Genomic DNA, 27,775 nt, shown 5'->3' on the forward strand with positions numbered 1-27,775 from the left:
CAACTCTTAGCATGAACAATAACAGGTTGCCTTTAGTAATCTTTACGACTCCAGTTTACATTTCAAGTTTGACATAAGATCGCTACTGTCAGTTCGTACTTTGACTTCATCCTCATTCTGACTCCACTTCACCCCACACCAAATCATATCGAATATATATACCAAATTTATTAATGCATTTTGTTTTCAAATTCATATATATATATATATATATATATATATATATAAGTTTATTTCAAATAATCCAAGGATGTCAACTATCTTATTTTATGCTCCAATTTATCGTATGTTAGCGTTATTATTATATAATATTGTGTATATATTTATAAAATAACTAAATAATACGTGTATATGAAAAATACGTGAAATATAGTGTATATATTAGGCAACTTACATACAATTTGTATATAAACATAAGAAAAAATATATACAACGGTATATTGCTTAAGTGCACAAAATGACAATACAATATACCATCTCACACACAACACTACATATTATATACAAAATAATGTACTCGATATATATTTGTACTTCAATAAATAAACTACTATATATTTCTTAGTGCACGAACATATGAACGTTTTATAATATATAATTCTATATGCGAAATAATATACAATGTTTATATTTTTATTTTTCAGCATATTAAAAAATAAATATGTTTTATCTAACATTAAATATAAATCAAATATTACACAATTAAAAGATGAACATATTAAATGCTTTCAACTTAAATCAATATATATTTTTTTATATAAAAATAATGAAATAGTCGAGTGGGTCGTATTTTGTTGTAATATCAGCCGTGGATTAGGCTAGTAATTATAATCGATGACATTTTATGAATAGTAATTAAGTATATAGTACTATTTGAAAAAATTTACGAATATAATAAAATTATGGTCGATAGACTTGGATACTCATATGATCCTCTATTGATAGAATTTGATAAATTTTACTATATTTGGAAAATTTGTAAAATATTATTATATATTTAATTATTTTAAATTTAATTGCTAAATTTTTAATAGGTAATATATATGAAATAAGGATAGTTGCAAATTTAGTAATTAAATTCCAATTAATTAAGTATATAATACAATTTTAAAAAATTTATAAATATAACAAAATTTGTCAAATTCTATCAATGATATAAGTCTATCACTTATAGACCATGTTGTAAATATTGGTCTATCACTGATATACAATACGAAGTCTATCAGCGATACAAGTTTATCGGTGATAGTTTTGCTACATTTACAATTTTTTTAAAATGTTGCTATATCCTTAATTATTATTGTTAAAATAGTATTCCATTCCAATTTTTTATATTAGGGTGTGTGTAAAGGGACGTGTGAATTTAAGCTATACTAGAGAAAGGTAAAAAAGGGCCAAGGCTCGGCCCATATTTGTGCTCGAATTATCGGCCGAACCAGAATACATGTTCATACTCTGGATAATAGTTTCCTAACTTCTGAGTTCAGCTCAGTCTTTATTTGGAGCCGTTACTTGGCAAATCATTCCCGGCAAAAAAATTAAGCCCTAATCTATACTCTCCCCCGCTTTCCTCTGGTTGAGTTTTACCCTCGAGCTTTCCCAGCATGTCTACACTCGAAATCGAAGCTAGGGAGTATGTTTGCTTTTTCATTCATCACTTGGCCATTTCTTAGTGCAATCTGTGTCTCATAGTACCCAGAAATTTCGATGATCGAAGGGAAAAACGACTTACTTTATGTGCTAATTCTGAGCTGCTTCTATTTTATTTTTACTTATCTATTTTGGTTTTTCGTTTATTAGGTTTTCAAACTGCCGGCTATACGCTATAGTAGGCATTTTTTACATTCCAAATTTCATTAGTTTTCCATTGTTCTCTGTTGTTCATATTTGTAGCATTGGCATTCTCTGGTTTTAAGTAAGAACGACTTTTACACTATTGTTTTACGTATAAACGTTTGGCAGTTGCTCGTATGGCTTGCTAACCACTTTGAATGCATTTCCGATGATTTACTATTAAAAGTTATATTTACTCAACTTTCCGTTGGGTGTGATCTCTAAGCAGCAATTCACATATTCCACTTTGGGCTCAACTATTGATCACAATGCTTTTCATTCAGTGTCATCAAGATCGTGCTTCAGTTTTGTAAAGAAAATTCACTGCACCAAACGTTCCAGACGCTACAGAACGAGTGTCAGGTTTCTTTGAATACTGTAGACAGCATTGAAACTTTTGTTGCTGATATAAACTCTGGACGGTGGGATGCTATATTGCCTCAAGTATCTCAACTTAAGCTTCCAAGAAATAAATTAGAGGACTTGTATGAACAGGTAAAGTTAAACAGACTAATATTTTATACTTTAGGACAAAATGGTGCATTTTGCTTTTGGAAGAAAATTTGTACTCGATGAATGGCAGAAAGATTTTACGGTGTAGATAATTTGACTATCCTTAAGCATGTAGTCCCCTAGTGGGTTGGGGTTGGAAACATAGATGGAGGGGTTGACAAATGGCTTTGTGGCAACATTATAGATGAGCATGGGATTCTAGAAATGTCTGGAACTCAAAATTTGAAGAAAGAGGACTCTATGGTAGCATTTATTTAATTATTTCATTTCACATTTTACTTTTATAAGAAACCCGTATATATAGTTGCATTTTGAATATTAAGTTCATCTGGGTTTGGGATAACATCATCTGCTATACTATTCAACAAGTTCTCTTGTTGGCACAATTAAGATTTATCTTCTATTTGATTGTTTTTATTAATTATTTTTGTAAGAAACGAAGACGATTCACTTTTGGCAAGAGCTTGTGAGTCTTCACTCTTCTGGGGTTTTCTTTTTGCTGGTACATTATTTATTCTTTTTGTCAAAATGAAGGTTGGAGAAGTCAACCAACTACCAAGAGAAACTTTCCTTGGAACTGTCAAAAGGGAAATTCCCAACATACTAATATCTTTGTTTGGACTGCTTGTTTTCATTGCCTCAATAGGTCAGGAAGGTTAGAGCCTTAAGTCCTTCCTGTTTTCCTCTTTGTTTTTAGAAAAAGTTTATTTCATCGGATTTCGATAATACATTCACAGTGTGAGTTCCATTTTGTTTTCCTTGTACATTGCCTGTTTTATAGCTATCCTCCTTAATTTGAAACAAGAACACCGTCGACGGCAAAATGTACAAAAAAATAAAATTACGGAGAAGGAGATTGTTGCCAGGATTGATGAGATTGCTGCTCTTGAATCGGATGGCCTCCTTAACATCGGTCTCATTGAGGAGAGGTTTAATTTAAAAAGGAACCTTGAGGAGGTGATTTAGAAAGGATAATGTGAGTTGGTATCGAAAGTGTAAAATCAAGTGGGCCAGGGTAGGAGATTGTAACTCGGGTTTCTTCCATAGAATGGCTAATGGAAGAAGGAAGAAGAATCATATTGGTCTTTTAGTTTTAGACAATGGGGTTTGTACTAGAGATAGGATGGAATTGAGGAGGAGATCTTAAATTCTTTCTCTAACCTCTATAGTTTTGCCCCCCCTCCTCCTCCCGCTCTTTTGCTCGTTAGGCTTCTTTACTACACTCAATGTATAACTCTCTTGTACTTTGAGTTATATTCTTAATAAAAAAGTTTGTCTCTGTTTAAAAAAAAAAATCTCTATAGTCATGGGGTGTTGATTAAGTCGTTTGTGGAGGGCATAAGCTGGAGTCCTATATCAACAAGGGAGGATGAGGAATTAGTGGCTCCTTCTCGTTAGAGGAGATTGAAAATGTTGTTTTTAGTTATGATGGTAACAAGTCTCTTGGCGCAGATGTGTTCTTTAAGGAGAATTAGAATCTTATCAGAGGAGACTTGGAGTGGGTTCAAGGAATTCTTCATAAGAAGGATTTTGAACAGTTTGTTGATTGAAACCTTAATATGCTTGATTCCTAAAAAGGAAAACGCGAATAGGGTGAAGGAGTTTTGGCCTATTAGCCTCATTACTTGCGTCTACAAGGTAAGCTCTTGCTAATCGTTTAAGGAAAGTGCTCTCGTCGACAGTTTCTGATTCTCAGGGGGCCTTTTTGACTGGAAGGCAGTTTCTAGACCAAGCTTTGATAGCTAATGAAGCTATTGAGGAGTCTAGATTGAAGAATTTGGAAGGGTTCTGTTAAAACTTGACTTTGAGAAAGCGTACGTCCATGTGGATTGGGATTTTTTGGAAGACTTCGGTTACAAATGGAGAATGTGGGTGTGGGGTGTGTTCAAAATGTCAAGTATTTCATTCTCATCAATGAGCCCAAAAGGATCGATTCAAGCTTCTAAGGGTCTAAGACAAGGGGATCCACTGTTCCCGTTTCTGTTTTTACTTGTGGTGGATGTCTTAAGTCGGATGTCAACAAAGGGGTCGAGGGAAACATTATTGAGCCTTTTAAGATTGGTAGAGATGGAGTGGTCTTATTGCACCTTCAATTTGCCGATGATCCAATGTTATTTTGTTTCAGAAAAGAGGAGTCTTTCCACACTCTCAATCATATGGTTGAGTTCTTTGAAGAGATGGTGGGGCTGAAAATCAATAGAAGCAAGTGCACTATTTATGGTATTAATTCTGATCAAGCTAAGATTTAGAGGCAGGCTAAGGTTTTTGATTGTGAGGTGGGTTCTTTCCCATCTTCTTACCTTGGGCTTTCTTTAGGGGGTAATTTGAGATTTGTGTCCTTTTGGAACCCAACATGTGACAAAATTTGCAAGAGATTGGAAGTGTGGAAGAAAGGGTTCTTCTTGAAAGCTGGCAGATTAACTTTGATTAAATCTGTGTTAAGTGGTATCTTGGTGTATTATCTTTTGTGGTTTAAGTCTCCTAGCTTGGTGTGTAAGAGTATTGAAAAGTACATGAGAGATTTCCCGTGGGAGGGGGTGGGGGAGGGTCATGGCTCCCATCTGGTTAATTGGGAGTTGGTGGGGCAACCCATGAGTAAGGGGGGATTAGGGATTGGTAACCTTATAATCCGTAACATATCTTTGTTGGCAAAGTGGCTTTGGTGCTTCTATCTTGAATCTGATTCTCTTTGGCATAGGATTATTGTGAGCAAGCATGGTCCCCATCCTTTTGAGCGGACGTCGTTAGGTGTTAAAGGCACTTTTTGAAATCCTTGGAAGGATATTTCTTTAGAGCTCCCTTCTTTTTCTCGATTTTCTTGCTGTTTAGTGGGGGATGGTAAGGACACTTACTTTTGGTAGGACCAGTGGGTGGGGGAGAATTCCCTTTGTTTGATATTTCTGCATCTATTTCATTTATCTTCTTCCAAAAATTGTACTATCTCGGACCTTTTGGTGAGATGTGAGAATTCCATGTCTTTCTCTTTCGAGTTTCGTTGTAATTTGACCAATAGGTAAACGATAGAGGTGGCTTCTCTTCTTTTCTTGCTTGAGGGGTGCTCTGGGAGAAGGGATGTTCGTGTTTGGAATCCTAATCCTAGTTGGGTTTCTCCTATAAGTCTATGTTTAGTCTGTTGTTGGATCCTGCTCCCCCTAAAGCGTCGGTTTTTGATTTGGTGTGGAGGAAAAAGGTTCCTAAGAAAGTTAGGCTCTTTATCTAACAAGTCTTGCTTGGTGAAGTTAATACTGTTGATAGGCTTGTTAGGAGAACTTCGCTTGTCGGGCCTTTTTGTTGCATATTGTATTAGAAGGTGGAGGAAGATCTTGATATTGCTTGTTGGGATTGCTAGTTTGCAAGGGCCGTGTGGTGCTCCTTCCTTCAGGAGTTTGGTGTTAGCTTTGCTGGTTTCTAGAGCGTCAAAGCGATGATCTAGGAGTTCCTCCTCCATCTGCTTTTCAAAGATAAAAGGGGTTTTTTATGGCTTGTAGGGATGTGTGCAGTTATTTGGGACATATAGCGTGAGAGCAATGATAGGGTGTTCAGGGGTAAAGAGAGGGGTCTTACTGAGATTTGGTACTTGGTTAGATTTCATGTGTCTCTTTGGGCTTCAATTTCGAAGAACTTTTGTAACTATTCCTTAGGCAGTATTTTACTTAGTTGGTCCCCTTTTTTTGTAAGTGGGGTGGTTTTGGTGAGCAAGTTTTTTTTGTATGCCCTTGTATTCTTTCATTTTTTTCTCAATGAAAGTTGTTTTCATAAAAATTACGAAGACAAGTGTCAGAGGAATGAGTTTCAGCTAGTTGATAGACAAGAAGAAAAGAACGAAATCTCGAATTCCGCATTCTAAAATCACTAGTATATTGCCTCCTTTCCTCCATTTCACAACCTTTTTCTTCATAAGCTTGGTGATAAAGTCTTTTTTTTTTTTTATAACAAACGGAGATAAAGTCTTAAACACTTTAAACTTTGGTTAGAATTGTAGATTATGTATATTTAATGTTTGATTGCACTTCTCTTAAGAAAGTTCATCAGTTTTGAGAATCTTGACGCATCTCATGATTTGAAACTTTCTTGTAATTCTGTTTTCAGATTGTATTAGAAATGATTGAGCTTCGTGAATTGGATACGGCTCGTGCTATTCTAAGGCAAACTCAAGTGATGGGTGTCATGAAGCAAGAGCAACCTGAAAGATACCTGCGACTTGAGCATTTATTAGTCCGAACATACTTTGATCCGAACGAGGTAAGGGCTAGTTAATAAATCTGAAGACTTTTTTTTCTTTATGCAGGTTACTAGTTGATTTACTTCTTTATTTGTTTTTATAAGAACCAAATTTATTGATGTATGAAATTATAAATTATGGGGGAAGCTGAGATCTAAATTCGACAAAAAGGATGTTACTAGTTCATGTACATCTTTATTTATTTTTATAAGAAACAAATTAATGGATCTATGAAATTATAAAAGATAGGGGAAGCTCGTATCTAATTTGGACAAAAAGGAAGGGGGGGATACTATAGTTACGAAAAAGGGGAGGTCATTTATACCAAGCAACAGGCATAAAAGACCTTTTTTTTTTATATATATAATGAAAAGGAAAAAGCTAAAAATTACAAGAGAAAAAGTAGAAAACATAATTGCAAATCAAAATAAAGGCATTCCAATTTAACCCTAAATTCTGAATCAATCGCTCTGCATACAGTTTAGGAAGGGAACCCAAGAAAAAAAAATCCTTGAGTCGACGAATGGAACCAATTTGACCACACACGTGACTTCTCTTGAAATAGTCTTTTATCATGTTTAAAATGTAACTTAGGGGGCATAGATTTTACTGCATGAACCCAAAACAATAATTTGATTTTTAAATTGTTTTGTTAATCTTATTCAATTTCTTGTCATTAGAAGTTATTTGGTTAAAGCATCTTTTGAAGCCCTTCAGTGATCTTTCAGTGGGTGAAGCAATTTTGGGCATTGGTTCATCATTTTTCACTTTTAGTGGGTGTTTAATAACGCCAATAGTTTTCAGTTTGGTTGGGCATTTTGGAAGTTTTGCTTTGGAAGAATTCTTGGAGCCTTTCAACATTAGTTGCATCCTTGGTTTTTAGGTCTGAGATCGCTTCGAGTTTTGTCTTCTCTTGGATTTTCTTTTGGTCTTTGGTTTTTCCTTGGTCCCCCTCCCCTCTTTTTGGCTTCTCTATTTTTTTCATTGTATAATTCTCTTGTACTTTTGAGTTTTACATCAATAAAGAAGCTTGTCTCTGATTCAAAAAAAAAAGTTGTCGCCTATCCCCAAAAGGTAACCCCACCGTTGCTCTCCATTGATAGGGCTTGAAGTCGAAGACCAACCACACAAAAGCGATCCTTGCAATTGAGTGGGATATTTTTTTTGGGGGGGGGGGGGGGGGGGGGGGAGGGGGGAGGGAGAGGAATGATAGGTTTTTTTTTTTTTTTGGTGAAAGGAAACGACCTCATTTATTGATATCCAAAGAGACAAAAGCTCATAGTACAAGAGTGTTATACAACGAGACAATTCTCGAGCCTTGTTTTGTTAGTTAAGAAGTTGGGGAATGACATTTTTGCATGGATTATAGGACACTAAATCAAGTAAGGATTGATGATAAGTTCTCCATTTGAGATATTGAAGAACTCCTCAGTAAATTAAAGATGCTTTCTCTAGGCTTTTCACCTCTCCAATTGCAAGGATGCTACTATTTCACATTGCTGGAAACTAGATCGTGAGTCTTGCGACCTATGCATCCACAAGGCCCTTGGTTGCAAATTCTTGGAAATGGAACCTAGACACATGGAGGGTTTTACTACCAAATCGCTATGCCAATATCTAGGCATGACCACAAATTTTTACTACTCATGAAAAATTTTTGGTCATGCCTTTTGGGTTAACGAACGCATTGGTGACTTTCCAATCTTTGATAAATAAGTTCTTTAATTGGAACATCAAACTTTGTCTCTAAAGATTCAACATAGTGTGTTGAGGTGGTGCAAAAGGAAGTACAACCTTTTGCTGATGCTGTTATTTTGAAAGAATTTTTCGTTCCTCTTCTGGGTTTGGACTTTTGGCAAGATAACTTTGAGATCACCGGTTGCATCTTTTTGCTAGTCTCTAGATCCGAATGGTTTCCTTTTGAGAGAGTTATTTCGTTATGCTTTGTATTTAGATCTCTTCGTTTTGGTTCTGTTTTAACTTCATTTACTCTGTTGGATTTCGCCTTTTTAGCTTGTTCTTTGCATTTGTTTGTTTTGGTCGTTTCCCCTTGTATTTGCCGAGATCATCTTTGGGCAGCTTGTTTGGATATTTTTGTCTTTTCTTATTTTGTTCTTAGTATAATTCTCTTGTACATTGAGCATTAGTCTCATTTTCCTTTATTAATAAAGAGGCTTGTCTCTGTTTTAGAAATAAAGATAAATAAGTTCTTTAAGCCTTTCATGAGGCGGCTCATTCATGTATTTTTTTTTATCGCATATTGGTGTGTTTCTCAGTAGTAGTAGTAGTAGTAGTTCTAATTGTTGTTTTTCTTTTGAATAAAAAACGACAACTTTCATTGAGAAAAAAAATGAAAGAATACACGATAGCACAAAAAGACAAGCCCACAAAAATAGGACAACTCTATCTACAAGAGGGGACTCCACTCATGAGAAATATTGCTCCTAGAATAATTACAATAGGTCTTCAAAATTAAAACCGACTGAGAGACTTGGAAACAATCAAGGGAACAAAATTTCTTAGGGTCTTTCCACTCCCCTAAAATCCATTCTGCTCACCCCACAAGACCCATAGGTTGCAAACATTTCTACTATCCACAAAGAGAACACATTCTCCCTTAAAGGCAGATTGAGGAGGAACTTCTCGATCATATCACTAGTACCTAATGAGCACACATCATCCCAAATGTCTTCCTTCGCCTTTCGACAAATCAGTGTCGGAGAACATGGTCCAAGTCTTCCTTCGCCTTTCGACAAACAATACAACAGAAGGGCCGACAAGCAAAGGCATCTTCCTCGTAAGCTGACCCAATGTGTTAGCACAACCATACAGAACTTGTCAAGTAAAGAACCTCACCTTTTTAGGGATCTTAATCCTCCAAATCACTGAGAAGATAGGCACACCTAAGGGGGAAGGTCGACCAGAAATTGAAAGAAAGACTTGCATGAGAAATGTTCCAATGGATTGAGGCTCTAGACTCTAACATCCTTTCTCCCTCTTTTAAAGGGGTGGGCCTCGAGTAAAGAAAGAAAAGCAGACACCTCCTTAGCTTCCCTATTGGAAAGAGAGTGACAGAACCCAAAAGAAATGAAATAGAACCCACAGACCACACAAAGAAGTCTTCAATTAGATGATTTTTAAGAGATGAAAAATGGTACAAGTGTTGAAACAGAGTGCAAATTGTGTGTTGCTTAGATATATTACACATGAAGTCGCTTGTGAGTGGTTGACAATGTCCTGTCTGATTGCAAAGTTATTTGCAAAATATTAGAAATGCATTTTCTGTCAATCTAGAACATAATATCTTAGGCCAATGGGTATCAAGCCAGGGGGTTGAAGCTGATAACAACAAGATTAAGATGATAATGGAGTGGACATGTCCCAAGAATGTAATTGAACTTAGAGGATTTCTTGGGCTCCCTTAACTCGCCTATTGCACAAGGTTGCTTTTGTGTAGAATGATGATTCAATTCAAGCTTTTGAAGAATTGAAACGAGCTACGATGACAATTCCAATGTTAGCTCTCTCTTGTTTTTCCCTTTCTTTATTATAGAAATCGATGCTTTAGAAGTTGGGTTGGTAGCTGTGTTGACTCAAGAATCCAAGCGAATTGTGTATTTTAGTCTAACTTTGTCTTCAAGGGATCAAGCTAAATCAATTTATGATGGGGAAAGCTCATGGCTATGGTATTTGGCCATTAAGAAATGGAGACATTACATGGAAAGAAACCAAAACGGTTCACTTCATGTTTCCCGTTCTTAAATGGAGAAATTACCTTCTAGGCAACAAATTCATCGTGATTTCTGATCAATAGGCTTTGAAAATTTATTTGAACAGTCAAAGGTACAACCTCAATTTCAGAGATGGTTGACCAAGCTACATGGTTATAATCTCAAAATACGATACTAGTCGGGACTACAAAACAAAGCCATATACACTTCGTTTCAATTGCCACCAGCAATTTTTTACACTTTAACAAACACAACTTTGTTAGATGTAGAAGTGGTGCTCAAGAAGGTTGAGAGTGACGAAGGTTTGCAAAAGATGATTCATACGTTGAAAAAAGACCCAAATAACAAGCCCAAGTTTCATCTACAGCAGGCAAGGTTGATGTACAATGACCGATTAGTATTATTGTCTCATTCATCAACACTTATTCCAACATTATTCCACACTTTCCGACATTACTCCACACTTCCCATGATTTCATCTTGGGAGGACGCTTAGGGTTTCTATGAATGTATAAAAGGTAACATGGGAGGTATATTGGGCTGGAATGTTAACAGATGTGAAAAAAGTATGTTGATATTTGTATTATTTGTGAATGAAGCAAAACAGAGTCCCTATGTCTAGGGTGTTTGTCGCAATCACTTCCCAAACTAAATTTCGGAGTAACTTTCCATGGATTTTATTGAAGGACAACCAAAATTGGCTGGCTGTGATTTGATTATGGTAGTAGTCTATTGACTTAGTAAGTATGCTCATTTCACGTTACTCAGTCATCCTTATTCCATCACCCTCATTGGGCCAAACAAGTAAAGGTGGTTCATCTTCATGGGATACCCAAGCATATAGTTTCAGATAGAGACAAAATCTTCCAGAGTAATTTTTGGAAGGAATTGTTTGCTATGCATGGTAGTGTTAAAGGGGAGAACAATCTTCCACCCTCAAATCGATGGCAAAGAGAGAGGGTGAATAGATGCTTAGAAATATATTTACATTGTTTCTGGAATGAACAACCCAAAATGTGGAGCGGATACCGGGCTGAATTCTGGTGCAGTACTACCTTCTACAGTTCACGAACATCTACCTGAGTTGACTGAAGAATTTGAGTTGCAAGTAACACTTCAGTTGATTCTAGGAATTTTTTGGAATGGGGAGTTGGCTACGAATGAACGGGTGATCAAGTGGAAGAGCTTATGTGACAATGAAGCTACATGGGAACCGATACATTTAATGAACCAACAATTTCCTTCTTTTTAAGGTGATCTTTTGGGGGGGAGGGGGTATTGTGAGACCCTTGATCTTTTATACGTTGGTAGAAGGGGCAGTAAAGGAGCACTGGGGACAGAGGGTACGGGGGACATAAGCTAAGCTGTGTGGTTAGCAGTGGGGACCAAGGGAGGCTGTTATAACGGAATGTTTTCTAGTCTGTGTGGGGGAGAATTTCGGTTGAGGATGAGAGGAGTTGGAGAGGACTTCTAGCTCTCTTGAATGTGTTGGAGTCTTTCGGGTCTTTTAACTTACTTTTCATTGTTGATTGTTAAGATTCTGTTCGTTTGTCTAGTGCTGTTTGAATAATATCGAATGCAATATATCATATATTAGAGCTGTTGTTTCTTTGTCAGCTTGCATATTGTTGGAATTTACTGCATGCAGTGAAGTAGATACCTAATAAAATACAAAGTTACACAATTACAAAAAAGAACTCCAATTTGAAAGAACGAGGGGCTAGGGGTAACCATTTAGTCTTTAGTAACCAAGACCCAAAGGTTAGGTCGTTTGAAGCCATGTGAAATAACGCTCCTGCTTGGTGTTTACAGGCTTTTCCATTCAAGATTTATGTTTAAATTGGAATTTCTTTATTTTTCCTGCATAGTTCATATGTCATGTATAATTTGTTTGTTTTATATTTTTTAAAATTTTTGTTTGTTGATTAGTCTCCTACCTATGTTATAGTAGACTGGCCTTTGTTGCTTGATGTATGTCTTTTTACTATAGTTTGGATATGATGAAGGTGATATGGGGGTGTCATCCTAGATGAGATGCTCGGGTGCACCTCCTGATCCTAACACAATCTTGTATTTTGAGACTTTGTCTGTTTTCATTAATTCAATAAAAGGTGTGTTTCCCTTTTTAAAAAAAAATCTGTCCCAATTTACCAAGGTGCTCTACCCACTTGCGCACACATAAATGTGATGGCTCATTTTATTCTTGAGATGTTTAAATAGTTATTTTGGCAGGCTTATCAAGATTCAACAAAAGAGAAACGCCGAGCGCAAATTGCACAAGGTTTTGAACTTTATCTATTTTTCATTTGCTCATCTTTTGTATGATCTTAATTTCTTATCATGGTTGAGAATTCAATATTCTCACCTTTTTTTTGTATGAAAACGACTTTCATTAAAAAAAATGAAAGAAAGCATGGGCATGTTTGTCTCATATATATATATATATATATATGTATCTAGAAGAAGTTGAATGGGAAATAACTCACTTAAACTGAAACTTCATTGAACTACTTTAAAGCATAGAAGAATGTTGACATCGTCTGGTGGTTTTAAACATTGTAACCTATTGTTGGTCTTTTTCGTAAGATTAATTGGGATTGCCCCCCTCAAGTTTTTAGTATTTTTCAAATAATAATGTGCCACTTATTTCTTTAGTAGATTTTAAAGATGCTAGCCGTTTTTGTAACCTTTCGTCTTCTTCTTTAGGATAGGTTTTTCGTCAAGGACTCAATCAAAGTTTCATTTTTAAGACATGAGAAGATCTAAGGAACAGGTCCCTTATTTTATATCAGAAAAAAATGGGTAAAATTTGGATATGTTTATCTATTTTAAATTATTGTATGTTTCTTGAGTTTTTAATGAAATTTTAGGTTGCTTTTACATGTGTATCTGTGTTACTGTTGCTGACTGTGTGTTGGCTACGTTCCAATTTGTATTTTACAGCCCTTGCAGCTGAAGTTACCGTGGTTGCACCTTCTCGTTTAATGGCTCTGATTGGTCAGGCTTTAAAATGGCAACAACACCAAGGTAATTTGATGTTGTGTTACACTTTACACCTCAACTATCATTTTTCCATATTGCGGGATCATTGGGTGAGCAGATAATAGAGTGTTTAGAGAGTTGAGGACGATACTGGGTCCTGTGTTAAATGTCTTGCTTCTCTTAGGGATTTGATTTCGATGATCTTTTATAATTATATGTTAGGTGCCCTTTTATATAGTTGTCCTCCGATATGGCTTCCGTTTGTGGGCTTTGGTTATTTATCTTTCTATTTATTTATTGTTGTTATTTCTTTTTCCATCCACCTGTGTATTTTTTTTAATTTTTTTCAATGAAGTTTGTTCTAAAAAAATAATTTTGTCAGATCTCATTTATCAAAACATGTTGATGTAGGCTAAAAGAAAAAAAAAAAGGAAAACTTTCTCCAAAGTCTTCATTATCAATTTTTTTTGTCTATACAAGAAGAGAATTTCTTTATTTATAGAGAATTGAAAGGCAAACTAATCCTAATTCTAGCGATATGATGTTGCTTGGGAAATACAAGGGCGAAGACAAAATGTCGCAAACAGCACTACTTTGGACCACAACTTCTTTTTCCACTTCACCAAATGATGCAAATAGGGTTCTAGGTTTAAGGTTTAGGGTCTGGACCACAACTTCATCATCTCATCTTGTTTTTTGCTCTTTTACAATTGATTTTCCTTTTTGCCGCTCACAACGTCTTTCTCACTCAAGTCCTAGATCTCCACGTGTTTGCTTACCATTCATTGACACTCAGCTTTGAATCTTTAGATTTTCTGTTTCATTTGTTGCTTGCACAGTGTCAGCCTTGTCTGGGCTCTTAAAATTTCAGAGTGTTACTCTTAGTATTTGCAATTCTATCCTTTCAAGTTTCCTTGACACCTAAATGTTACAGAGTTAGACGGGTTGTCACGTAAGCTAGCCAGGACACTCATGAATATTAAAAAAAGAAGGAACCAACACATCTTTTGCAACCAATTCTTTTTTTTTAAAAAAGGAGACGGTCTCTTTATTATCAAAACAAACTCAAAGTACAAGAGACATATACTAAGAGTACAAATAAAAGAAAATTTCAAGGTATTCTTTAGAGTACAAGAGACATATACTAAGACCTTCTGCCTTCATTGTGGATTGTCATTTGTAAGCGAGACACGAATTATAGTTCGGTTTTATGTGTGCTTCTCTTGAAACTTAACAGAATATGCTCCAGAAGATTTAGACCTCAGGAGAGCTGTCTAGTCGTTGTTAAATGAGGTTTTCATCTGAATAAAGTGCTTCAAAGGGATCTTCGTTTGGATTTGGTGAAACGGATATTTGATGATGAACTTCGGCAGTCTTCACTATCGCTTGGTGGATTCTGATGCTCTGCGTCTGGAATAATGGGAGAAGCAAACTCTTTTGCATTGCTTGGGGAAGAGGAACCAAAAACGCCAGATGGCATGGCGCCATTAATTTCAGATGGTAAAACGTATTCCTTGTCTGAATTGCTGCTGGGTGTCTGAATTGATCGATTGGGTTTTTGAAGTTTTTAACAACCAACGGTGATGCTTGGGGAATCCATGGGCTCAATGTTGCAAAAGTTCAAAAAAGTATTTCCCCGGTTAAAGTTTGTAATTTCGATAGTGGTAGGCATGAAATCACATAAATTGTGTTTGACCTGAATTCACGCCTCACTGTAGTTTATGAGGTTGAGTGATTCTATGGCTATATCTTCCATTCCCTCAAAGTGATCTTCAATTACTTCAAAAGTTTTCATGTACCAGGAATCCAATGGCAATTGTTGAATTCTCAATCAACCACCGAATCCTTTTACCACCAGAGGTCTGCTATGGTTGAATTTGTCCCACTTTTCGAACTTGAGATGGAAAGGACCCATCGCCGCCATCATCTTGCTTCGATGATAAAATCCTCAATTGCACCTTGATCAACAGTAATGAGAGCATTTTCATCAGAGGATTAATAATGATGCTTGTTCCAAAATATGTTTCCAGCATTTTCCTTATCTCCCTTCAATCAGCAAAGGCAAAACGTCTCGTGACAATCCAAAGGTGGTCGAATTTTGCCCGATGACTTTTGTATTCTTTATCACCTATTAGCTCTGTTTTGCTGCCTTCAAAACAGAGGAGTCTTGAAATCTGTTTTCTTCAGCTTTGGAATCAGTCTGACGTTCAACAAAGTTGGCCCCCTGCTTTCCTTTCTTTTGATTTCGTGGTATGTCTCCTCCCAATCACACTGTCAGCATAGCTTAAACTCTTACTCTCTGTTGGAGTTTTAGGCGTGGGGCTTTATTTGCAAACTATCTTATACAATCAGCCCTGATCAAGGTGCTCTTCAACATTTTATGGAAATCTGACCAGCCCTTCATGTCCAACCCCTGAACACACTAGAATGTTGGAGTGACCACCTGACAATGGCCAAATATCACAGCTTAGCACCCATCCATCTTTAATCCTGATTTTTGGCACTTTCAATCTTCCTCGATTCAGCTCCCTAAAATTCTGAAAGAAACCATCTTCCAGACCTTGTAGGAGGGCCGTTACATGTCCCAGTTCAATTGTGCCTCAGTAACTGACAACCTTGTTTGAGCTTCCACATCTTCTACTTGGAACTTGTCATCTTCGAACAAAATATAGTAGTGCGTTTGGAGGACTTGGTAGCTTGTTACTTCTATTGCTTATATGCCTTTGCTTGGTGAAACGCTAGAGAAATGAACGGAAGGCAGGAGCTGGTGATGCCAATCTTATGTTTTGGAGGTTGTTGAAGAGGAGAGAGAAGCAAAAGGACGGAGAGGGAGGAAAGAGAAGAGGACTTACCTGAGGACTCGGTTATCAATTTTTGTCCTAAAATTGAAGATACCAACCATTTTTCGCGACTAGTTCACTTCCTTGGTTTGATTGTTGTGAGATTGAGCTTCTTAATGGTGTTCTTTTTCCAGATTATTTGTTGGTTACTCTATTCAAGACATTAGTTATCTTATAGTCAAAGCTTCTTCATGGCGTTCTCCTTCCAAATTTTTTGTTGATTACTTTATTCAAGATGTTAGTTTGAATGGGAACACACTAATATCTTTTTTAGCTTTGTTTTTTCTTTTTGGCTTGCTCTTGTCTTGTTCTAGTTATGTTCAAGTAATTTGCATTTCCTGCTAAGTTTTTATTTGTCTCATATACTTTGAGCATTAGACTCATTTAGTTATTTCAACGTGAAGTTTTAATTTCGTTTTAAAAGAATTTAAAAAATAATATCGATGTGCGATCACTAGTACTGGAGTACATATTGTGTAAAGTGGAAACTAATATCCTTTTCCCATTAATGTGACTAATACATTGGATGATGACTGTTAAATTTATTGTATAAATGTTTCATATGGTCACTGTGACGATCAGTGATTTATTCTTTTTTCAGGTTTACTTCCTCCAGGAACGCAGTTTGACTTATTTCGTGGAACTGCTGCCATGAAACAAGATGTGGAGGATGTTTATCCAACAACTCTTTCTCACACAATTAAGGTGAGTTGAGCTAATCCATTGCTTTTTTGAATATTCCACCATGCATGATTTTTTTATTTATTGATTAGTATTATTACTATTTTTAAGACATGTTTTTTTGTGGTAAACGCTATTTACCATCATTTTCTAGAAGAGACCGAGGATAGTCAATGACATGCAGTTGGATAGAAAACTAATTTTTCTGTTCAAGATATTTGTCTGAATTGGAGTGCATTTATCTTTTCAGTCTAGACATTTATTTCTCTTGTATTCTTTGTTTCATGTACTACTGTATCTTGAGCTTTTGTTCTTTCATTATATCAATGAAATATGTTGTTTCCTTTCGAAAAGAAAAAGAACCTAAAGGCTCTAGAGACTCACATAAGAAAACCAAAAATGTTTATTTTTTCTTCTCATTTGCCCATTCATAAGGATGATTGTTGCAGTATTGTTATAATATTAACACATAAATTCTTATAGCTTCCTCAAGCCCACACGAATTCGACTTTCTCATGATTTTTGGTTCTTTTGGACGTTTCGGTTTGCATAAATAAAACGGATACCAGAATGAGCATAGCTCATTATTATTATACCTTATTATGGGGTGTCAATCTAGTTGAGATGCCCAGGTGCACCTCCTCATCTATGGTTACATGCTCATGGTATGATTCTCTTGTACTATGAGGTTTTATCTCATTATTATTAGATTAATATTAATAAAGAGGCTGTCTCCTTTATGAAAAAAAAAGAGAATGAGCATAGCTCAACTGACATGATTAAGTATGTATGATAACTTTGAAGTTAGAGGTTCAATTTTCGTTTCAGGAACATTTGGTAACATTGGAAGTTAGATGTTTAATTCCTCATCCACTTATTGTGAAAAAAAAAAAAAGAAATAGGAAAGAAAGGGAGGAAAAAGATGATGTAAAGAAGTGCAGAAGGAGAGAAGTCATCTCTTGGTTTTAAGTTTTCTTTCATGTGTGTGAGGATTTTGTTTGTTCCCTCCAAATCGATTTTCCCTTGCTGGTTTGAAGAAGTTGTTACTGTTTTAGAACTCAACACATTGCTGCTACTGTCTACAAGTCTTGAAGATGCTTTGGATATTCTTAAGTTATGAATTCTTTGGCTGAATGATGATATGGTCTTTAGAGTTATAGTTGTCTAAGCCTTGTTTGCTGTAACTGGTCCTCTCTTATTGATGGTGTTTCTCCCTTTCAGGACTTTTGGTCATTGCTTTAAGGTTTTATAGGTTGATAGCTCTTTTTAGATGCAATCAAATAATTTTTTTTTGCAGTAGCGAAGTAGATGATGGCAAGTGTATGCAAAATCTGAAATTTAGACAATTCAAGTTCGTATAGTTTTCTAGTTTGGTAGTTTACTTCTTTAACGTTTTTTAGGCTCGTTATGCTGTATTCTCTAACAAAAGATATAGGAAGACTTGGATCATATTCTTTTTTTGGAAAGGAAACGAATCTCATTTATTATAAAAAGCGAGGCAGAGCTCAAAGTACAAGATGGTTATACAATGAGCAATTAAAGAACATGGATCATGTTCTATTGAGGTGTGAGTTTACGAGATTTGTTTGGAGCTGTTTTTTCTTCTTCAAGCTTTTGGGTCAAGTTTGCTCATCATAGCATTTTTAGTGATGTGTTCAGGGAGTTCCTCATCAATAAGCCTTTTTTTATGAGGGTGGATTCTTATGTTTGCGGGGCATGCACTATTTATTGGAATCTTTGGGGTGGGAGGAATGGTAGAACGTAAAGTGGGAGCCTTTGGATATTTGGTCTCTCATTAGATTTTGTGATTATCTTCATGCTTCCATTTCAATTTTCAAAGAGCTTTTGTAATTTAAGTTTATATTTTTCACAATTGTAGAAGGGTTTTCTTTTTATTTTATTTTTCCAGAGGTTTTATGCTTCTGTTAAATCATTTATTTATTCAAAAGCTTAAGTTGATGGGCTGTGGTAAATATTCAAATATTCACACGCATGCTCAGATTTCTTCAAATATGTTTTGGAACAAGCATCATTATTAATCCTATAATTCAAAATAAATCTCTCCCTGATTAACTCGTTTGACACTTATAAAGGTTGGCTTTTAAGGAAGGCCAAAAGCCAAAAAGTCTCACGCACGCTCAGACTTCTTCAATTTGTCGGTAGCCTCCTTCAGCGCCTTTAGAGCCTTTCGTCCCCTCCCGATCCTTTCTATGTATTTCTTTTCATTTTATCAATGAAAATTTATGTTTCCATTTGAAAAGAAAGATATTTATGAGTGGAGACTTGTACTTCTGAGTCTCAGTTTTTTTTTAATTCTTAAATTGTATGTACGTACGCATGTTCTTGTTTCTCATTTCTCGTTTAGAGAAAGAATAGTAAGATGTTTATGATAGACCCCCAATTATACACCAATACAGTAGAAGGAAAAAGAAGAAGGTTAACCGCACGTGCTAGGAGAATAGCCTTAGTTTTAATATTGTTAGTAGATGCTCCATAATAAAATAATAGAGCATAAGTAGGAGTTTGTTATGGAGAGAGAAAGTTAGTTAGAGTATAAATAGGAGTTGGGTATGGAATATAAATAGGAGTCTGTTGGGAGGGAGAAGGGTGAAGAATTAAGGCTGCAATATTCCTTGAAAGAGAGGAAGGGCAAGGGGTTAGGGTTCTTTATATTTTCTTTTACTGCTTTGAGATTGTAATTCCGTTGCAAATATCAATAAATAGAAACACTATATCAGTGTTCTATCAGTTTATTTGGTCTTTCCTGGCATTCTTCACTTCTTTCTGGATTAGGATCAATTTACTAATGGTTCAAGGTAATTTTAATGCAGTTTGGTACAAAAAGTCATGCGGAATGTGCTCGATTCTCACCAGATGGGCAGTTTCTTGTTTCTTGCTCCGTAGATGGATTCATTGAGGTATCTATACAGATGTATGGGATGCTAGAGAATTTTTCTCGTAGCTTCTTTAACTTCTATTTGCATACAGGTCTGGGATTATATAAGTGGGAAACTCAAGAAGGATCTTCAGTACCAGGCTGATGTAAGTATGCTTTCTGTCCTTTGTTGCATGCTATTTATTTTCCATAATTAAGTCCACTTCATTTTGGTATATTGTAAAGCATTGTCTTTACATGTTCTTATATTAGTTTCTTGTCAGTTGCTTTTTTTGATATGCAAGTGGAATTGCAGGAAACTTTTATGATGCATGATGATCCGGTCCTTTGTGTTGATTTTAGTAGAGACTCAGAGATGATTGCTTCTGGTTCACAAGATGGAAAAATCAAAGTGAGTTCTGAGTTCATCTTCTTCAATCACTTCTGTAATGTAATCATTCTTGTATTAGGATATCAGTCTGTAATCTCTTATTTGATAATGTTTTTTGCTTCATTATCCGTCTTAATCAGTCATTTAACTGTGTTGCTAGAATAAATACTCTCCATACAACTCTGTAGATGCTTGTGGCCTAATTTTCTAAATAGCAGATATTGTCAAATATTATATTTATGAGAATATATAATTGGTTCAATATTGTGTTATTTCAATCAATTCGATGCCATATTTTTTGTCATGATATAGGTATGGCGTATCAGAACTGGCCAATGCTTGCGACGTCTTGAACGTGCGCATTCTCAGGGAGTTACAAGTGTTGTTTTCTCTCGTGACGGAACCCAGTTGCTGAGTACATCTTTTGACACCACAGCGAGGTTGGTTCAAGATCTTGATTGTTGCTATGAGAACATTTTCTATGTTGCTTAAGTGGATATCATTATATGTGGTATATGTCAATGGCAATTATAGTATTATGTGATTTAGTTTATCGGGGTTTTCTTAAGGAATTTCATTTTTACTTTCTTTCTCCAAATTAATTCTTGAATGGTTCAGGCTTCTCCCCCTTTTTTAAATGGTATTACTGATAGGTTTTATATTTGGTATAGAATCCATGGTCTAAAGTCTGGTAAGCTGTTGAAGGAATTCCGTGGCCATTCATCATACGTGAATGATGCAGTCTTTACTAATGATGGAGCACGTGTCATTACCGCATCTAGTGATTGCACGGTTAAGGTTGATCGTTATTTTGATGCATTCTATGAATGACAGAATGTGCAATGTAGTTGGCAGGCTGGGGATTTATTTACTCGTCCCAAGTAACATACTAAATTTATTGTTCATTGTAGGTTTGGGATGTGAAGACAACCGATTGTCTGCATACATTCAAGCCACCACCTCCATTAAGGGTTTGCGATAGTGCATTTATATTGATGAGAGAAATTAACTTTTTTGAACTTCGAGTTTCCTTGGTTGCTTGCAATCTTAGTGTTGCTCACCTTTGTTCTTCACTTTTGGGAATGCTAGGGAGGAGATGCCTCGGTGAATTCAGTTCATATCTTCCCCAAAAATGCAGATCATATTGTTGTTTGTAACAAGACATCGTCAATATACATCATGACATTGCAAGGGCAGGTAACATTGGTTAATTGCTAAGCTGGGAGTGGGATCATTTTCTTCCCTCAATTTTCTATCCCAGATCAGTGACTCATTTTTTTTGTTCGGAAAGGAAATGGAACTTTTCGTTGATATGATGAAAAGAGTCTCTAATGCTAAAAGATACAATGAAATAAAGTAGAAGTAAGAAAAAGAAAAAATAGAGCATTAAAGAATGTAACAGCATGATGCATATCCAAAGATCAAACAGGAAAAGAAAAGCTCCCCATCTTGGACAAATATCTTGAATGAAAAAATTCATAAAAGACTTAGATACAGAACACAATTGGAAACTATTAAAAATTAGACGGGTAGAAGGGTAGGACTCCTTAAGACAATCTAAGGGAGTTTGAAGGTGGAGGACACGAAAAGACATTCTATTGATTAAATAAGCTATTGTAAGAATGACATCTCCCCGTGGGTATGAAGGGAAGTAGATAGCATAAGAGAATGAGCTACTTTCAGAAAATGACGTTTTTTTGCTTAGCCACCTCATTTTGTTGAGGAGTGTAGGCATATGAGCTTTAGTGAACAATCTCCTTGGAGGCTAGGAACCCACTAAGATTATGGTTTTGAAATTTCTGCCTATTATCACGCAGAAGAATTGCAAATTTTTTATTGAATTGTGTTTCAGTGGTATGATAGAAGTTTTGAAAAACAGAGGAAACCTAAGATTTATCTTGATAAGGAATCTCAGGTAAGATGGGTATGATCATCAATAAAAGTTTTAAACTACCGTTGTCCAGATGAGGTGGTGGCCTTGGAACGTCACTATGGATAAGGGTAAATGGTTGTGTGGGTTTATATGGTTATGAGGGAAATGAGACTCAATGTTGTTTTACCTGAATACACACATCATTGATCAGTTGCTTATGTAGCAGAAGTAGTAGAAGAAAATGGAAGAATTCATCTTTTTGCTTAGCCATCCATCAGTTGCTTATTAAAAATGATGGAAAGGAAGAAGGGGGGTGGAAAATGATATAAAAGAAAATTGGTCGGAAATCAGAATGGAAGAAGAGATGTTATGTTCTCTTTTTACTTTTAAATTTCTTAGAAGAGAGTTGAAGGCTTGGCGGCTGCTGGAATTAAAGTAATGTTGGCTGCATTTGAAGGCTTGGCGGCTGCTGGAATTAAAGTAATGTTGGCTGCATGCCAAGCGAACTGCCAAATGGCAAAATTTCTGCCCCATTACTCAAAGAACTATTTTTTACCCACCTAAAAAGCATTTCTGTTTCTATTGCTTCTGTCAACTATTTTATTAGTTTATTTTTCTTAATAGTTTTGTTTATATTTTAACATTTTAAAATTTTAAGTATTTCTTTAATCCATAATTGTAAAAAAAAAATAATTAATTATTTTATTAGGTGTGCATTGCTTCAATCGGGCACTTTTTTTGTCACCTCTCGCCTTAAGTCGATTAAATAGCTTGTTGCCTTAAAGTGCCCCTTGCGCTTTGAAAACACTGTACTTGAAGAATCTGGAAGATTAGCTGAAATATTGTTGTTTTGACACAGAGACGAACTTTTTTATTGATAAAGGAAAATTAGACTAATGCTCAAAGTACAAGAGAATTATACAAAGAGCAAAAAAAAAAGAAAAAAAGACAAAAACATCAAAACAAACTGCCCAAAAATGATCTTTGGGAAAACGACCAAAACAAACAAAGAGACTATAGTTGATTTCAAAGAACAAGCTAAAAAGGCAAAAACCAAAAGAAAAGATGAAGTTAAAACAGAACCAAAATGAAGAGATCTAAATACAAAGCATAACAAAATAACTTTCTCAAAAGGAAACCATTTGGATCTAAAGACTAGCAAAAAGATGCAAGTGGAGATCTCAAAGCTATCTTGCCGAAGTAGTCCAAACCCAGAAGAGGAACAAAAAAATCTTTCAAAATATCAGCATCAACAAAAGGTTGTACTTCCTATACAACACCTCAACCCACCATGTTGAATCTTCAAATTGATGTTCCAATTGAAAACTCATCCCCCATGCATGTAGAAGTACTAAAGATATTCACCAAAATATTTCTCTGGTAAGCCACTTCAATAGATTCCAGCACCTTTGTCAACCATAACTTGATTCACGATGAACAAGATAATCTAAGAGAAGAAGCTTGAGAAATATTAGAAGAGCAACCATAGTTTCTGGCAATGAAGACTTCCAAAGATGAGTTACACGAAACATTAGCATTTTCGCCTTCTGAACAAAATATTTCTTGGCAGTTACCATGAAAAGCCAGCAATACTTTACCATAGGAACCACGAGCAAACCTTTTCTTTAGGGATGGCTGCACTTTTAAATTAGGCCAGAATAATTCCACATTCACTGACTATTGACATCAACTCTTTAGGCAAATCTGGTGGAAAATTATTTGAGACACTTTGAACGAGAAGTGCTATTTACTGACTTGGAAAAATGCTCAGGGACTTGGATTTTAGAGCTGTAAACTTTCAAGAGATCTGGGTTATTGACAAAAACTGAATGCTTGATGGTGTTATTTCGAAAAGAGTCAAAGGGGGAATTTTAAGGTCGCAAACCCCACTTAATTCAGCCTTCTTGATTTTGACCTGGAGAGGAAGAAATGAGGCGTGATTTAATCATACCTTTGAATAGGAGCAAACCTTCTTTTCCACTTCCTAAATGAATGTGGATATTCTTTCTTTCACCCGAGGAGGGCCATGTTACACATTCTACAAACCAATCTTTGGATGAATGGATCTTGGCAAGGTGCACCACACCATGATCAACCCTTGATTTCTTTAGAAACAAAGAATAATGTGGCAAGGGTAATAGATGATTCAAGGATTCTTCAAGCTGCATTCTTGAGGAGAGGAACACTTTGATTTTCCCGCCTAGATCTTCAACATAAAAAACCCTGACCTTATTTCGAAACGCATAAAAATGTTGTTTATCTTCCAACTCTTTACACTCATGATAATAGCCTCTGGATGAATAACACAACATGGGGGTATTTTGAATCTGTGTTTTGTATCTCTCAAAGCTGTCTTGTTTTGACAGGAACTTTCTTTGATTACAAGCAACCTTTCTATGGTTCAACTTAATGGGTTTTGACGGCTTGTGTCATTTTAATAATCATCTCTCTTGCATGTAGGTTGTCAAGAGCTTCTCATCTGGTAAAAGGGAAGGGGGAGATTTTGTTGCCGCTTGCTTATCACCAAAAGGTGAATGGATATACTGCATTGGTGAAGACAGGTCTGTTTTCTTATGTTATGGATGGATAAAAATAAAGTCATCCAGCTGTGCTGTGTACTTGATTTGTCATGTTTGGTTAAGTGTGAAATTTGTTCTTGGTACTTGATAGCTGATAGGTACTCATACTTAACAATGTTGCAAATTCTTGGTAGTTGGTACCCTTTTCAGTTTCATGTTTGGTGCATTTTTTTTTTTGGGGCGTGGCTGTTTATAGGTACTTTACAATGTTGCAAATTATTTTAGTTGGTACCTTTTTCAGTTTTTACGGAAGTATGGTTGTTTGACCTTTACCAATATGCAATTTCTTCAGTGGCATAAGTACAACTATATACGAGCTAGTCCAGGTTTAGTACCCCTAGACTATATGATCTAGAATTGTAGTTTATAGGTACTTTACAATGTTGCAAATTCTTGGTAGTTACCTTTTTAGGGAAATGATTTGTCTGACCATACCAAATTGTATTTCTTCTGTCAATTTTTGGTTAGTGACCTAGATTATATGATCTTGAATTGCCGCTCTAAATGTTGGTCGTCCATAGGTACTTTACAATGCTGCAAATTCTTGGTAGTTGGTACCCCTTCGGAAGTATGATTGTTTGACCTTACCAAACTATAATTTCTTTGGTGGATTTGCCTAACTATATGTCTATCTAACGATTCTAACCAAGCTTTAGTACCCTAAACTACAAATTACTTTTTTTAAAAAAATAAATTTAATTTTTAATGTTTGATCTTTAATTTGTCTGTCATATGCAGGAATATGTATTGCTTCAGCCACCAATCCGGTAAGCTGGAGCATCTCATGAAGGTATGGGTTTTGAACTCCAATTACTTGGGGTTTCTCTTGGCCGATTCTCAATTGCTATAAAAATATATTTTCTAGTAAACAACATATTTCCAAGAATATCGAAAGATTGGAACAGATTTTTTATCAATGGCATTTTTAATTAGTTAAAGTATTTCATTTAAATATTTGATGAAATCAGAGTAGGCTCGCTAATATGTAAACTATAAGGAATTAAGTTACTGTACTTTAGGCTGCCCTTTCCGTCAATGATTAGTCTGATAAAGTAATAGAAACTGTCTCATCCTTGGTTTGTCATATAACTAGATTAGTTTCAATGTCAAGTTGATAGTCTTTACATTTAAAGTTTATCATTGATATGTGATATCAATGGAATAAAAAAGAGCATAGAAGTGATATGCTGCTTTATTCTCTATCCAGAATTGTTTGTATGCTCATTCTATCATTTGATATACAATATCAATAGAATAAAAAAGGTTTCTAACAGAGTGATATTTGGTTTTGTTTTCTATCCATAATTCTGTCTGCCGTTTAAATATTTTTTAGGTTTTAAATAATTTACACATATCAGTCTATTAGTATACATATATCATATATCGCTAACTGGCATAAATTGTCACTACAATTGGTTTGGATTGTTATGTATTCAATTACATGACGGGATGCTAGATTGTTTGAACTCGAATTAAGTCTGAAAAGGGAAAAATTAACGATACAAAATTCTTTTAATTTGTTTCTTCCAGGTTCATGAGAAAGACGTGATAGGCGTGAGTCATCATCCTCATAGAAATCTCGTTGCTACTTATAGTGAAGACAGCACAATGAAATTATGGAAGCCTTGACTCTTTTACCTATGCTATTTTATGTGTAAAACTTAGCAGTTTTTAAGTTATATTGTATTCATTTATCTCGTTAGCAACTTAGTTTTCTAGATAGACTTTGGCATTATTTTAAATGATGATAACCCATGTATGGAATCTTGTGGTGGTGTTGCGTGCGCATGCCCATCTGTGTAGAGTAAAGATAAAGTGGTAAATCGATTTCTTAGGAGTTGACAACTGCACTCTACTATTCCTTAGTGCATTATTTTGATTTTTTTTTTCTTTTTTTGAAAAGACATTATCTTGAACTTTTAAGTATAACCTTTGAACCTTTTGATCTAAATGTCCTTATTGTCATATTCTGGTGTCGCTAATCACTGGGTGACGTCTCTATCTAAAAGCTAGAAATTGGAATGAGAGCCAAAGCCAAGTTTTTGATGAGTCCTAAGTTATGTGAAGTACTTGGTCACCATAAGAATAGGAAACCAAGGTCTTTTATTCTTATACAAGTATACACTCTTAATTTAGATGTTTTGGTATTTACAAGCTGCAAAATGTTTCCTTCATCGCATGTAGAATGAATATTACACGAAGTGAACAGCATGGCATGTATGAGTATATGAGTGATCTAAAGAATAGTTGTTACTGATATTTGATGTCTTGGTGCCAATTGATTTTAAATAGACAAGGTAACCATAAGATGGTTTCTTATTCCATTTTATATTTCATCCTTCAGTTTGCAGGCCTATGCATTTTGATGCCCTTGCTGATGATGCGTGGTTATTTAGGACCGCCCATTTCCCCCGATAGTCTACTTGATTTTTAACTTGTCTTGTGCTTTGCTAAATGTTCTATTATGTAGTCAATGACAGTACGAAACTACGGAAAGAAAGTACCGAACCTTGGCCAGACTGAGTATGATGTAGGTAGAGTTTAAAATTTATCAGACGGGCTCGCATTCAAGAAGCTTGATGATTTGAAAAATTCAATCAACCCACGAATACGGTTGAGTTCAAATGAATGCTGTGTTTATCGACGGGGGGTTAGCTTTTTAAGTTCATTTAAAGTTGGTTTTGGGTTGAATTAAATAAGTCTAAGGATAATTTCTCTTTGGTTCAAATCTTTTATCTTCGTTTCTAAACTTCGTATAATTTTCTAATTGAAAGATGATGAGAATTTTATATTTAGATGATTAAACTATCAAATAAGATAATCACTTTTAATAACCTAAAATTTTAGTTTTTAATTAAAAGTTAAATTTTGTATAATTTTCTAATTGAAAGATGATGAGAATTTTATATTTAGATGGTTAAACTATCAAATAAGATAATCACTTTTAATAACCTAAAATTTTAGTTTTTAATTAAAAGTTAAAACTTTGTATAATTTTCTAATTGAAAGATGATGAGAATTTTATATTTAGATGATAAAACTATCAAATAAGATAATCACTTTTAATAACCTAAAATTTTATTTTTTAATTTAAAGTTTGATGGTTAATTAACGTTTTATTAGAGAACTCAAAACGGTGATTTTCATTGTCTTCAAGATTTTTCTCATCACCGTTTTTGCATCATTGTCATTCTCTTTCACTTACTCAACTTATATGTTGGCTGTGGTTCATCCACATACATGTTTTCTAATGTC

General features: G+C 35.3%; 1 protein-coding gene across 1 annotated transcript; it reads left to right on the forward strand.

Annotated features, from left to right (window-relative positions):
• Positions 1 to 1,430: 1,430 nt before the first annotated feature.
• On the forward strand, positions 1,431 to 26,446 carry LOC101203464 (suppressor of mec-8 and unc-52 protein homolog 1). Its single transcript, XM_004138624.3, has 16 exons — positions 1,431 to 1,633; positions 2,118 to 2,328; positions 6,436 to 6,588; positions 12,532 to 12,580; positions 13,243 to 13,326; positions 16,723 to 16,826; positions 19,634 to 19,720; positions 19,791 to 19,844; positions 19,994 to 20,089; positions 20,381 to 20,508; positions 20,740 to 20,866; positions 20,980 to 21,039; positions 21,158 to 21,265; positions 24,402 to 24,502; positions 25,259 to 25,310; positions 26,051 to 26,446. Exons 1-16 carry the CDS (start codon positions 1,605 to 1,607, stop codon positions 26,147 to 26,149), a joined length of 1,542 nt encoding a protein of 513 aa, XP_004138672.1. The 5' UTR covers positions 1,431 to 1,604; the 3' UTR covers positions 26,150 to 26,446.
• Positions 26,447 to 27,775: the final 1,329 nt, after the last annotated feature.

This window comes from Cucumis sativus, chromosome 2 (assembly GCF_000004075.3).
Source record: "Cucumis sativus cultivar 9930 chromosome 2, Cucumber_9930_V3, whole genome shotgun sequence".
Lineage (NCBI taxonomy): Eukaryota > Viridiplantae > Streptophyta > Magnoliopsida > Cucurbitales > Cucurbitaceae > Cucumis > Cucumis sativus.